Source organism: Mirounga angustirostris, unplaced genomic scaffold (genome assembly GCF_029215605.1).
Source record: "Mirounga angustirostris isolate CCGP_5_RB_7025 unplaced genomic scaffold, mMirAng1.0.hap1 SCAF_1, whole genome shotgun sequence".
Lineage (NCBI taxonomy): Eukaryota > Metazoa > Chordata > Mammalia > Carnivora > Phocidae > Mirounga > Mirounga angustirostris.
Genome location: NW_026991709.1, coordinates 215,289,162 through 215,303,050, shown reverse-complemented (window position 1 = coordinate 215,303,050; position 13,889 = coordinate 215,289,162). Strand labels below are relative to the sequence as shown.

At 64.7% G+C, this 13,889-nt stretch overlaps 1 protein-coding gene across 6 annotated transcripts in view; it reads right to left on the bottom strand.

Annotated features, from left to right (window-relative positions):
- SBNO2 (strawberry notch homolog 2) overlaps positions 1-13,889 on the bottom strand; it is a 50,711-nt gene that overhangs the window by 10,512 nt on the left and 26,310 nt on the right. For 5 of the 6 annotated variants that reach the window (XM_064573605.1, XM_054505086.2, XM_064573610.1 and 2 more), the window contains 9 exons: positions 6,052-6,213; positions 3,882-3,965; positions 3,532-3,628; positions 2,982-3,136; positions 2,744-2,877; positions 2,573-2,663; positions 2,350-2,493; positions 351-468; positions 133-238 (listed from right to left, as the gene is read on the bottom strand). In XM_064573605.1, the coding sequence (XP_064429675.1) occupies positions 133-238; positions 351-468; positions 2,350-2,493; positions 2,573-2,663; positions 2,744-2,877; positions 2,982-3,136; positions 3,532-3,628; positions 3,882-3,965; positions 6,052-6,213 (1,091 nt within the window). Of the gene's footprint in view, positions 1-132; positions 239-350; positions 469-2,349; positions 2,494-2,572; positions 2,664-2,743; positions 2,878-2,981; positions 3,137-3,531; positions 3,629-3,881; positions 3,966-6,051; positions 6,214-10,365; positions 10,602-13,889 lie in introns of those variants that run through there. The other variant, XM_045863493.3, reaches the window with a different exon arrangement.

Below are 13,889 nucleotides of genomic sequence, written 5' to 3'. Positions count from 1 at the left end.
CAGAGAAAGATGAGATCCCTCTGGTTGCTGGACGAGTGTGGGCCAGGATGTGGAGCCAGGCCCCAGTGTGTGAGAAGCAGTGCCCTCTGTGGGTCCCTTGCCAGCCCGTCTTGGGCAGGGAAGGGCACCCACCTCTTCTCGATGGCGTGCAGAAACTCCTCGAAGGTTCGGAAGGGTGTACCGTCGCCCCAGATGCCCAGGCGGCTCATGTAGATCATGTTCCGGGGCTCGGAGGCACCTGGGGTGGGGAGCCGCTGTCAGCACCTCTAACCCAGCACGGTCAGGGCCCGGGGTGCAGCCCCAGAAGAGAGCTGAGGGCCAGATGAGGAGGCCGCCCCCCGCGTCCCCACCTGTGGCGCTGGCGTAGACCACTCTGGCCAGGGGCAGCTTGTTCTGCAGGTCCAGGACGGCCTTGCCCATCTTCGTGGAGCTGGCGTTCTTGGCTTTGTGGCACTCATCAAACACAATCTCGAGTGGGTGGGGGTTAAGGAATGTTCCGGAAGGCAGGCAGCCCCACAGGCCCTGGCCTGACGCCCCAGGGGGAACTCGGCTTGGTGCCCGGCCCCCATCAGGGCAGGTGGGAAACAGCCTGTGGCCCCCTGCCCCCCACTGCTGACGGACACTGACAGGCAATGGCTTGGTGAAGACATTAGAGAGCGCACACCAGCGAGCTCAGAGGAACGGGGTCTCTGAGTGAGAGGTGCTGGGGTCTCTGCGTCACTCCCCACCCACACTGAAGATCTGGAGCAAACAGACTGCCGCATGGAGAGAGAAGCGGGGGAAGCGGGGTGCAGGCAAGTGTATGGATCATGAACCTATTTGAACAGCCAGGGGCGTGGTCACACACACGTGTGCTCACGTGCAGGTGGTGGACGGGTCAGGTTCACGGGGGGTCTGTGAGCACAAGACCGAGAAGCAGGAATGTGGAGGCAAGCACAGCCCTCGGGCAGAGCGCTGCGTGGGGGTGTTCTGCAAGCTGTCGTTTGCCCCAGGCCGTGCCAGTGGCCTCCGGTCCCTTCTCTGGCACGTGGGCGCTGTTCTGGAGGACAGCAAGGGTCTGGCCACAGGACACCTGGGAACTTGCCCACATGAACTGAAAGGACACAGAGGGCCAACGTCCTTCTGATCTGTGACTGGACCAGGAGCGAGCGGGATTTTCGGAGAGTGCCGGGTGGCCTGGGGGCCAGTCACCCCAGTTCTGGGAGCGGGCCCAAGGAAAGTGAGAAGGGGTGATGGGGCATGCAGGCCGGGCCGGATCACTCAGGGCTGTTTAGAGCAGGGAGGCTGGAAACCAGCGGCATGTCCCTGAGACGGGGCAGGCTGGCGCGACAAGCTGATGAGCAAACATGCCCGGCCTCAGGCAGGGTGGAGAAGAGTGACGTGCCCGGTACACAGGGGCCCACCTCTGGGGACAGGGCACAGGAAGATGGCCCCTTCAGTGAGGGCCAGGCCCTGCCCCAGAGCACCAGCAGCAGTGTGGAGACGGCCATGCACACCAAGGGGCAGGGTGCCCTGCTGTCTGAAGGCCAGAGGACCCTCAATGAACACCAGTGCAGGAGACCCCAGGACACACTGTGGACCCCCACCGGGCGCTCACTGGGGGAGGCTGAGGGGGTCTGCTTGCAGGGCGCTGCTGGGCCTGGCATGTGCGGCAAACACACAGCAGCACATGACCCACACTGGGCTGTCCCGCTTGTGCTCGGACCTTCTCTATGCTGCCAGGGAAGCTAGAAACCCCTCCAATCCTGGGGCCTTCTGTCGGGAAGGGCCTGGAGCCCATACGGATTCCAATACGGACCAAGCGGTCAGTAGAGCGCCCCCCCAAGCCCCAGCAGCCCCAGCAGCACGGCCTTTGGCCCAGCTGTCCCCTAGCTGCCCCAGCCTGGCCTGCCCACCCCCAGTGAGCCCCGGACAAGTGGAGGGGGAGCGGGGGAGGGAGAGGAGGGGAGGAGGCGCTCTCTGCCCCAGTCCTAGAGCCACAGGCACCTTCCCGCCCTTGGGGCCCCTCCCCACGCTGTCACAACAAATACCGCCCCCACGCCTGTGGTCAGGGGTCCAGCTTGCTGGAGCCGGGAAGCCGAGCCTGACCGCAAGAGGACAGCGGTCAGTGAGGGCGAGCCTCCTGCCGGGAATTCCTCCAGCTTGGGGCGGAGGGGGGGGGAGGTCCCGGGATTCCAGGACGCGGCCCCTCCTTTCGACCCCACTCCCCTGCCCCCTTCCAGACCCCACCCTCTCGCTTTCCCCGCCCTCCTGGAGGCCCCGCCCCTCCCTCCTTTAGAGCCCTCCTCCTTCCCCCGATCACCCCCGCCCCCTCCAGCCCCCTCCAGCCCCTCAGCGGAGCCAGGATACGACTCCGTCGAAGGCCTCTCCGCACCACTCCAAGATCTGGCGGATGCGCGTGCGGTGCTGCCCGCCGGCCTGGCTCTCCCCGATCAGGGCGGAGTAGGTTGCGAAGAGGACGCCCTCTGAGGTAGTGTTGTCGCCGTACTTGATCTGGAGGGGCGGGGAGAGTGTGGGGGCGCGGCCGGCCGTGCCGCGGGACCCCACCCGAGGAGGGGGCGACCCCACCCACCTTGCTCAGCGCGTGCACCGCGATGCCCGGGGCGTCGATGTCCCGCAAGTCGCGCTCTGCGTCATACTTGAGATCGTTGGAGACGCTGAACCTGGGGGTGCAGGCTGGTGGGTGCCACAGCGCCCCCTCCCCTCCTTGCCCGCCTGCGTGGGGTGGGGAGAGCACACTCACCACAGGGACTTCTTCCGGCCCCGCAGGTAATTCTCCAGGATGATGCCGGCCACCGTGCGCCCCTTGCCCACGCCGGCGCCATCGCCAATGAGGAAGCCGGCCCGCTGCCCGCTGGGGAGCAGTACCTCGTGTTGCTGTGGGCCAAGGGAGGGCGGTCAGGACCTGGCAGGCTGCCCCTCCCCGGGGCCTTGAGGGCACCCGACGCAGGATGTGGGCTGGATGGGAGACCCCAGGTCACCTGGCAAGCATAGGTGATGGCCTCAAGCTGCAGGGCGGACAGGGCCCCGCTGTCGGAAGCAGGCAGGGCAAGGGCGTAGGTGATGTCAGGCGGTGGGACGCTGGACAGCGTGCTGGTCTCCACCACGCGGTCCGGATGCTGCTTCCCGATCTTAGCTGGAGAGGCATGGCCAGGGGCACGTCAGGGGTGTGGCCAGGGTCTAGGATGGGCTGGAGAAAGCTTCCAGAAGGCAGAGGGGCAGAGCAGGGTCCAGGGTAGGGGGCCCATCAGTGCTTTGCACAAAGGAATGGGGGGCAGATCCATAAAATCCTGCTCAGGGAAGAAGGTGGCCTTACTTTTCATGGTACCCTCTGTGGTATCTCCGGTTCTGTGCCAAGTGGGGATTACAGAACTGCCCCCAAGGCCAGCCCACAGCTGCCAAGCCAGCTTTGCCGTTCCAGAATCCCGGGACCCAGCCAGCACCCCCCACCCCGCCCCTGCTATGGCTGGAGCCCGCTGGGGCTGTGCAGGCCTGGCAGCGGCTTGCTAGGGGCTCGGGCAGGGCACTCACATTTGGACGGCACGTAGTCAGCGTAGGTCTCTGTGTGGCCCAGCTCCTCCCCCTCATCCTCCTCTGCCTCATCTTCCTCCTCAGGCTGACTCTGAGACTGAAGGTCAGTGCCAGAGTGTAGTCAGGGTTGGATGGCCCTGTCCTGCCCCGCACGGCCAGCCTTCCCCCAAGGGCCAGCCAGCCCAGTGAACAGGAGTGGGGAGTGGCCCACCTGACCCCCAATGCGGTGCCTCCCCAGGGCCTGCTTCCCCATCTGTAAAACGGGCAGACCCTGCTTCTATAAACAGGTGCCTCTGAGTGTCCTAGTCCCTACAAGAGGCAGGCAGGACTGAGGAGGGGGTCCAGCTTACCTGGTAGCTGACAAGAAGTGGGGTGCTGGAAAGGGAGGACACAGGGTCCTCAAGGCCTGTCCATGGCCCACTGGGCAGGAGCAGCTAGAGGGGAGAGTGGACATGAGCCTGCAGGCAAGATGTGGGGAGGAAGCGCCCCCGTGGGCCCCCTTAGCCTGGCCTCCAATGGGGTTCTCACACTATCCTCATGCCCCCCAGCCCACGGCCAGCTGCTTGCCTCCTTCCTGCTACCCGGCGGCTGGCTCTTTTGAGCAACAAGCTACAACCCCCATCACGCAGATAAATGTAGTAAGGACATGTCCCACATCCCAGATCATAGTCGTGCCCTGGGGAGATCGATCACCTGAGTCTGGTCCCAGGGGACCAAGAACCTGGTGGACAAAGCTGGTGCCTGGGGGGAGTCCATCGGCCATGGGGGCATGAGGCCCACCTGGCGTCAGAACTCATGTGGCATCCAGAGCCCACAGACGGTCCGGGACAGGAGACCCAAACCCTCGACGACCATGTCACACCTGGCCCTCCACCTACCCTCCCTCAGGGAGTGATCACACTGAGACCGGGTGGGGTGACTGCTCTGCCCCAGGACACACAGGAAGGACACACAGGGTCCCGACCAGATCTGTACAACTCCAATTAAAACAAAATAAAAATCTTAAAATAAAATCTTCTTAAAACAAAAATCACAAAAGTAGTGTGGCCGTCCTAAAAACCCCAAATGTGAAAAACGAAACAGAAATGAAGAAATCCCTTCTAGACCCCGTCTCCTCTCGGACCCCACCATCCCAAGGCCTGTGACTCTGAGTGCCAGGTGCTCATTCCTGAGCACACACAGAGCTCGGGTGTCCTCTACTGTCGTGGGGGATAACAAGGGTCCCCAAGGCATTCGGTCGTGTGATAACCCACTTGATTTTTATGACTCCCGCTGTTTCCAAAGGTTAAGAACATGCCCAAGTTTTTTTTGAAAAGAAAAATGAGATGAAAGCGAGGCACCAGGAGCCAGAAACCCATACTCAATTCCCTGTCTCCTTTTTTTTAATTAACAAAAACAAACAGCCTCGGGCCCGGGTTCCTGGAAGGCTGAGTCAGGGCTCCCGGTGGGCTGGCGAGCAGCAGGCTGTGGGCGCTGGGTTTCAGCCACCCTCCTGCTGTCCACTTCATGCGGCCTCTGCCTCACGTTCTCCACCAAGGAGCCAGGGGCTGGTCGGAGGCCCTTCAGCCCAGACACAGGAAGGGGGCCTGGGCTGTCCACCATGGCTATAAAAGACAGGGACCGCACCAGGCTGCCCTGGGCACTTCCTGTCCTTCTGCCGGCCCCACGCTGGGCCCCAGGCCTTCCAGACACGTCTATCCTACCCCACCTCAGAGGGGCTGAAAGGTGCCGAGGAACCTCAAGGTGGCTGGGCAGGCATCGTGTCCTCTACCGTGTGCCACCAGGCAGGGCTCCGTGGGTGCACCCAGCTCTGGATGGAAGAGGCTGCTCTCCCTTAGATGCATGTCTCCAAGGCGCCTTTCAGACCCTCGAACCAGGGTTCCGGCTCCCAAAAGCTAGGGGCTTCTCTTCCGGCAGAGAGCCCTGGACGGGGCCTGGATGGGGTGGGGGCTCCCCAAGCCTGGCATTGGGCCCCGTCTCCCTCACCGATGTGCCTGCTGCCCGGTCCTGGGAATGAGCTACAGTCTGGGCCTGGCACACCTGGGGACCCCTCCCGTCTGGCCTCATGTCACCCACACTCCCCCATAGGGTCCTGCACGAGGAGCTTCACAGAGGCCAGCGCAGCACTCTGGGGTCCCAGGCTCCCACCTACTCAAAGCCAGGAGCAGCCCACCCCCTCCCCCCGCAATGCCTCCAGACATTGCCCAGGATCACCAGAGCGAGAACCAGTGCTGGAAGCTGCTTTTTGCTCGTCTCCCCAGCAGAGCAAGGTGCGGAGACCGAGCCACCGAGACAGGGAGGGCGGTGCTGAGTGTGACAGGACCTTTGGCAGGAGGAGTGGTGAGGGGCCAGTACCGGAGCTTCCTCCCCCACCCCCGCCCTGCATGTTCTGGGCCGTGCAGAAAACAGGACCCCTGACCAACGAGCTCACTGGGGTCTCTGAACAGCTTGGATCTGCCCCCAGCCTGGGGCTGGGTCCCTGGGACAGCTGCCCAAGCAGAAGCCTCAGGGTGAGCTGACCTTGTCGTGGGCGGAGGGGCCGGTGCTCACATCCCAGATGGTGGGCACCTGGCTGAGGCTGTCGGCCGGCAGGAAGTCAGGCGTGTCCGCGATGTCTGAGAGGGAGTCCACGGACGAGGAGAAGATGGAGGCGTTGGAGAGGTCGTCGAGGTACACGGAATCCTGGAAGACGGGCAGGATGAGAGGCAGCCGGTGTGTCCGGGGGGCCTAGGCACATGACTGACACTCCCACCACCAGCAGGAGCCAGGCGCCCACGCGCGCTGCCCCGGGGACGGACCCGAGCCCACGACGCTCAGGGAGGGAGCCAGACACGGAAGGCCACACGGGGTGTGAGTCCACGTGGGTGACACGTCCAGAACAGGCTCATCCATGGACGGGAAGGGGGCTCGGGGGGGGCGGGGCCGGGGGAGAAGTTGGGGAGTGACCGTTGATGGGGGCAGGGACGCTCAGGGAGGGACCCAGACACGGAAGGCCACGCGGGGTGTGAGTCCACGTGGGTGACACGTCCAGAACAGGCTCATCCGCGGACGGGAAGGGGGCTCGGGGGGCGGGGGCGGGGGAGAAGGTGGGGAGTGACCGTTGATGGGGGCAGGGACGCTCAGGGAGGGACCCGGACACGGAAGGCCACGTGGGGTGTGAGTCCACGTGGGTGACACGTCCAGAACGGGCTCATCCGCGGACGGGAAGGGGGCTCGCGGGGGCCTGGGGGCTGGGGAGTGACGGCTGATGGGGATGGGGCTGCCTTTGGGGTGACAGAATGTTTGGGAATTAGGTGACACTGGGAGCATGTGACCCCAGTGCACGGATGTTAGGACATGGAGAGCCCCACACCTTGAAGGGGGAAGTGTGCCGTTACACTGTTTAGAAACGTAAATTTAAAGAATTTAAATGCCAGGGATGGTCCCATGCTGCCCTCCCCCCACCCCTGGGTCACAGACACTGAGCACCTGTGTGTACCCGGCTTGCATCGGACACCAGGGACACTTGTAGACCAGCCCTGAGGGCTCCTGGACCAGCAGGGAGTGCGCCCCCAGCCCAAGACCCCCACATACTGCCAGGCTGGGTTGTGGTGTCCATGCCACCGACCACCAGGAGAGGGCAGTAGGCGTCCACCTCACAGACAGGGACCCTGAGTGCCTGAAGCTGGGGAGGGGGCAGCCCCTTCCAATTCCCTGAGCCCCTGCGGGCCCAGATCGGGGGGTGAGGGGCACAGCCCTCAGTCAACTCCTCATGGGGAGGGAGCCCCCACAGACCCTCCCAGATGAGGCCCTTCCAGGCCAACCTCCACGGCAGAGGGCCCGGTCACGCTGACTCAGGTCATTCAGGGGGGGCATTTCATGAGCAGAGCTGGGGGCTGGTGGGGCTGGATGAGGCCACTTGTAGGAGCAACGGAGAGCTGCCCTCCAGGAGTCCCCAGGCCCTGGCACCCCTTATACATCTCAGCCTGCCAGGGCCATCGGAGGGCTGGGGCCAGCTGGGCTGAGATGCCAGCACACTAACCACTGGGGGACGGTGAAGTAGGCAGGGCTGGCCGGGGGGGCGTCTCGGACTCTGGGGAAGAAGGAGACACATGGGCCTGGAGCCCGCCCTGAGGCACCTGGCTCAGGCCCCAAGACCACAGGTAAGCTGGCTTCTGGGGGTGGAGGGCAGCATCCCTGCGGCCCCCAGGTCACTGAGAACAGGCCGCCGGTCTTGGCCGATGCTGGGGCTGCCCCCCTCCACCCGTGAGGGCTCCCCTCCGGTTAATCGCGCTGGAATCAGATCCCTGCTCTTGGTGGTGGTGACAGTGGTGGGGGTCCCCAGGTGATACCACCCAGCTTCCTGAGGGTCTGCTAGGACACCAGAGCGCACACAGCCCCAGGATGAGGCAGGTTCGGGCCTGCTGTGCAGTGCCCCTCGGAAGGTGTGGGCAGGGATGGGGCCAGGCCTCCCTGAGGGTGGCTGGATGCAGGAGTCTCTCTACTGCATGGGGTTGGTCCCACAGCCAGGCTGGGACTCAGGGTCTGTGCAGGAAAGACCACCCTTGGCCAAGTCAGCTGGTGTGACGCTGGGTGCCTTGACTGGATACTTCCTGCCACCTGCAGGTGCCCTGGTGGCTGACAGCATAAGGGAAGCCAGAGGGGCACCACTCGCTCCTGGCCCCAGGCCGCACCCAGCCTGGACCCACGGGCGCAGACCCTGGCAGGACCCGAAGCCTGGGCAAGTCTGGGCGAGGAGGCAGATTCTGGCTGGCAGGACCGGCTCAGGCAGGCAGTGGCCTGGGAAGGTTTGTAAGTCCACAGCACGGGGACAGAGGCAGGAGGGAAACACCAAGCCCAGGGTGGGGAAAGGCGCACCTCGACACTCCTTGGGATGCCCAGCACCCTCATGTGAGAGCCCAGCAGCTCCGAAGGTCAGAGCAGCAATCTACGGGACGGGGGAGGCGCTCAGGGGGCAGTGGGAGCTCTGGCCCTGCGGACCGTGAGTCCCGCTCACCACAGTGGAGCAGCTGATGTCAGAGCTGGGAGGGCTGGGCCACAGAAGCTGGCCGCTCGGTCCCTGCGAGGCAACATGGAGCATGGACCCCCGCGGGCTGCCTGGGGTGGGGTCTGGGTACGGGGCCTGGTGGGGACCTGCCAGTGCTGCTCCTGGGGAGCCCAGAGAGCGAGAGCCACAGACCCCCAGCTGACTTCGCTGAACTCCCTCTGGAACCACATCTGGGCGTGGCCTTCCCAGAGGGCACCACGCAAGCCTGGTCAGAATGACAAGAGCCCCTGAGCCGTCAAGCTGGCAGCGCCAAGAGGCCCTGAGGGGTGGGTCTGCTTCCTGAAGGTGAAGCACTCACAGGCAGCAGGGTAGGCAGGTGGGGAGGAGGCCTGACCAGGGCCAAAGAAGAGGAATGGCACCTGGCAAAAGGTGGGTGCTCGGGGCTCCCCCCGTGGGGGCTGCACACAGCGACCCCTTCCCCCGAGGACGGACGGCGTGGCCCCGGCCAGGACACAGGGCCAGCATCCGCAGGGAGGAGCCGCGTGGGCAGCGGGGGCCCCGATGGGACGAACGCAGCCTGGGCACGTCCTGCGGGACCCCCGGCCAGCCCCCCTCTGACCGCCCAGGGCATCCACACAAGAACAGGGGACCCAGGGGACCAGCCTGGAGGGGCCGAAGCAGAGTGACGACAGCCGAAATCCCGTGGTGTCGGGATGGGGTCCCGGGACAGAGTGAGGGTCTCTGGTGAGCAACGAGGTGGCAGTGTCTGCTCGTCAGCACTGACAAAAGCACCACGCTGATGTGACGGGGGGACAGAGGGCCTGGGCGTGGGGCCTGGGGGACCTCTGCGCCACGCGGTAACTCGGCACACAGAACTGCCCCAAAATCAAGGGTATTTAAAAAGTGGGAGGGTTCTACCCACGCTGGGGATGCCGCCTCCACCAGATTCTTGGGTCAAAGGGAGGCAGGGCCTCACGCGGTCACCAGGGGTCCCTCCCAGCCCCACTCCCGATACGGCGTGGGTGTCAGGATGGGGCGAGAGCTGACCCCTCCCAGGAGGGCTACTCACCATCCACCGGGTCAGGTGGCCAGTGGCCAGTGATGCCCAGCAGCCACCAGCAGATCTCCAAGATGACCCAAACTCAAAATCACCCTCCATGGACACCCCTCCTCAGACCCCAGGCCCCCACCCTACTCCGTCAGCTGCAGCCCCTCAGTGGGGAGAGAGTGGGGTGGTCACCCTGACAGTTGCGGGGGACCACGGAGGTCACAGGGTTGCCTGCTGTGGATACTGTCTCTCAGCATTTTGGGGTTCCCTGGGTCAGGTGAAGACCTGGCGGGATCTGGTAGAGCTGCCAAACAGTGCCCTTGACTCCAGCCACAGACCAGGGGGACGGGACAGCATGGCCCTCACCCCAGACCGCACTCTGGGCCTCCCTTGGGGGAGCTGCAGCTGCTCAGCACCGCTCGGACCCCAGAAACGCCCTCTGGAGACAGGTTCTGTCCTGCTAGCCCTGGCTAGGGGCTGGATGCCTTCCTGGATCCCTGGGGAGCCTGAGGAGGGACGGAAGGACGGGGGCCATTCCTACCTGGCCACCCGCACTCCTCCAGCTCTGCCCCGGCCACCCCGGAGACTGTCAGGGCCCGGCCGCTGAGTCGCGGGGGGCTGGCCGCCCTCAGGGCAGCCAGCAGGGGCAGCGGGGCACAGAGGGGAAGGCGCTGCCGCCGTGAGGGGCGCTCCCGGAGCCGTGCTGCGCGCCCCGGTCCCCGCGGCCCTGGCTGGCTGCGAGCTCCCGCGGCAGGCGCTGGCTGCCGGGCGGGCGGGAGCGAGCAGCGCGGAGGGTTACCTTGTTGAGGGCTGCGAAGTGCAGCCAGAACTGCAGCTGGGACATGGCGCGGCCGCGGCGGGTCCCCTGGACGGCGGCGGCGGCGGGCGGTTCCCTCATGACCGCGGCTGCGAGGGCCACTCTCAGCCCGGCTGCATTTGCATGTTGGTTTAGTCACCGCCAGCGCCTACTTCCCCTAAGGCGGCTGACTTTCAGGAAATGATGGCTGCCTGGGAAGTCAGGGCGATTACTGGCAGAGCGAGAATTCCTGTACTGGGCGTCATCTAGCCACAGACCTCTCCACGGCGCTGGGCCCCCACCCGCCGGCGCGCACCGGCCCTCGCCTCGGTTTCCCCAGACCGGGGTTCTGGCCAGCTGGGCCTGGCGGGGACCTGCCAGTGCTGCTCCTGGGGAGCCCAGAGAGTGAGAGCCACAGAGCCCCGTGCCCCGGGGGCAGAGGAAGGCCCGGCCCGCCCCTCAGGCCCCTCCACGCAGCCCCCTGGCGTGCACGGGGGCCTTCACCAGCTGCCCCCAACCGCCCTAGAGCCTGTCTCCAGGGCCTTCCTGAGCTCCCCCAGGGCCTCTGTCATGCTGTGGCCCCAGCTGGGGTGCCGCCCTGCAGGAACCTGAGCCCCCACCCTGCTCCTTCTGCTGGAACCTTGCCAAGGGGTGTGGCTGTCCCTGAAACCCCCCTTCCTTCCTCTCCCTGCCTGCCCCTGCACCTCAGCCCCGCACAGAGAGCAGCAGGGCTGGTGGGGAGGGGAGTGCAAAGCCCTCCAGCACCCTCTGAGGTCAGAGACCTTGCACGAGTACCCCGTGGTGTCCTGTCCCATGGGAAACAACAGCTGCGTGGCTAGGCCAGGCTCCCTGCATGTGCTCGGGGTCAGGGACACCTGCGGGGCTCTGGCTGGGCAGGGACCCCGGGGCCGTGTGCCTTGTCAGGGACAGTGAGGGATCACAGGGTCCAATGCAATAAGGCCGCTGTGGTGTTCCTGTCCCGTCTGCACCTCAGGGCCTGCAGGCAGCACAGCCCCCCCGCCTGGCCCCGGCACTGCATGGAAAAGGGAAAGCACCAGCTGCAGTGAGCCGGAGGACGCCTAGCACCGTCAGGCAGCGGGCAAATGCAAACCAGAGCCTGGAGACACCAGGACGGCCGGACTCCAACACCAATGACAAGTGCCGGCGAGGACGTGGAGACCTCAGAACCATCCGCCACGCCGGCGGGGACAGTCACGCAGTTCCTCGAAAAGTTGCACACGGAGTCACCAGATGACCCTGCAATTCCACGGCTGGGTACACGGCCGAGACACGAAAACGCACGTCACACCAAACCCGCAAGTGCACGTCCACAGCGGCCCCACTCACGGCAGCCAAAAGGTGGCGACAACCCCAGTGTCCGTGCGCAGGTGGATGTGGCCCACCCACGCACCGGAGCGTCCCTCGGCCGCGGACAGAAGCCAGGCGCCCTCACGCGCGGCCCCGGGGACGGACCCCGAGCCCACGACGCTCAGGGAGGGAACCGGACACGGAAGGCCACACGGTGTGTGAGTCCACGTGGGTGACACGTCTGGAACGGGCTCATCCGCGGATGGGAAGGGGGCTCGGGGGCGGGGGGCGGGGGAGAAGGTGGGGAGTGACCGTTGATGGGGGCGGGACGCTCAGGGAGGGACCCGGACACGGAAGGCCACGCGGGGTGTGAGTCCACGTGGGTGACATGTCCAGAACAGGCTCATCCGCGGATGGGAAGGGGGCTCAGGGGCGGGGGGCAGGGGAGAAGGTGGGGAGTGACTGTTGATGGGGGCGGGACGCTCAGGGAGGGAACCAGACACGGAAGGCCACGCGGGGTGTGAGTCCACGTGGGTGACACGTCCGGAACGGGCTCATCCGTGGACGGGAAGGGGGCTCGTGGGGGTCCGGGGGCTGGGGGTGGGGTGACGGCAGATGGGGACGGGGTTTCCCTTGAAGGTGATGGAATGTTCTGGAACTGGATGAGGTGGTGGTTGCACAACCCTGTGAATTTACCTTAAAAAGGTGGATTTTATTTTTTATAAGTTTTTATTCACTCATCTTGTTTTGTAAATAGTCTCTACACCCAACATGGGGCTCGAACTCAAGACCCCTATATCAATAGTCACATGTGCTCCTGACTGAGGCAGCCAGGTGCCCCCAAAGCGTGGATTTCAAGACATGTGGATTTTGATTCAGTTTAAAACAATCACTAGGGGGCGCCTGGGTGGCTCAGTTGGTTAAGCGACTGCCTTGGGCTCAGGTCATGATCCTGGAGTCCCGGGATCGAGTCCCACATCGAGTCCCGCATCGGGCTCCCTGCTCGGCGGGGGGTCTGCTTCTTCCTCTGACCCTCCCCCCTCTCATGCTCTCTCTCTCTCAAATAAATAAATAAAATCTTTAAAAAAAAAAGTCACTAGGAAGAAAACTAGAAAGATGCACAAAGTACACACCCGAGTTCTCACGATTAGATTAAATTGCCATAAAGCCTGTCAGGTTTACAGCACAGTTCCTGACCTTTGACAATCTGTCCCCCAGATCTCAGCGTCAAGGGTGGCCTTGAGGAGACAGGGAGGCCAGCACCCGCTGGGCCCCTGGCCGCCCTGCCCCCCTGGTGGCCACAGGCGGTGGGTCGGCTGTGTGCCTGGATGGAGGTGGACGGGCTGAGTGGGACCCGGGCAGAGGTCCCAGTGGGAGTCAAACTTAGGGACCCAGACACAAGCATGAGCAGGGCCACCACCAAGGACATGACTGGCCCCATCCCCGTCTGGCTGCCTCGGAGCTGTAGGGCTGTGTGGCCCAGGGCTGACCCTCTGTCCTATGGCCAGGCAGGGTGCAGAGGGGTGGGCATGGCCCGGCTGCCCTGTGTTTCCCAAGAACCCCCAGTCTGTTCTGGGGCTCTCCCCTCCTTGCCTCCCCCCTCGCGGGCCCTCACAGCAAGCCTGCGCACAGGTGGTCTTTGGGTCACCCACTTACGGTGAGGTGGGGGTAGACACAGGGCAGAGGGTGGCTGGGTACTGCAGGTTCCCCTCAGGCACACCCCACTGCTGGGATGTTCCTGTTGAGGGGTGAATTATGTCCCCCAAAGAGACACGCTCAAGTCCTGCCCCCCGGGACCTGTGAATGGGACCTTACTTGGGTTCAGGACCTTTGTAAGTACAGTCCGGTCAGGTGAGGCCGTACAGGAGGGGGGAGGCCGTGCCGCACGGACTGGTGTCCTCGGAAGAGGGAAGTCTGGACGCAGACGCATGGGGACGCAGCCACGTGCCACTGAGGCAGGCGCTGGGGCGATGCGGCCACACGCCGAGGGACGCCCGGAGCCTCGGGAGCCGGGAGAGGCAGGAGGGACGGTGCCCTGGAGCCTGCGGAGGGCGCGCGGCCCCGCCACACTTGGATCTGGGGCGCCTGGCCCCGGCACCGTGAGGGCATGCTCTCTGTGGTTCTACGTCACCCTGTTTGTGGTGCTTTTTGGGGGCTGCCCCGCTCACACGGCCCCCCGAAGAAACGGCTCTGTTAGCCTACTGCTGTGGGGACAACTG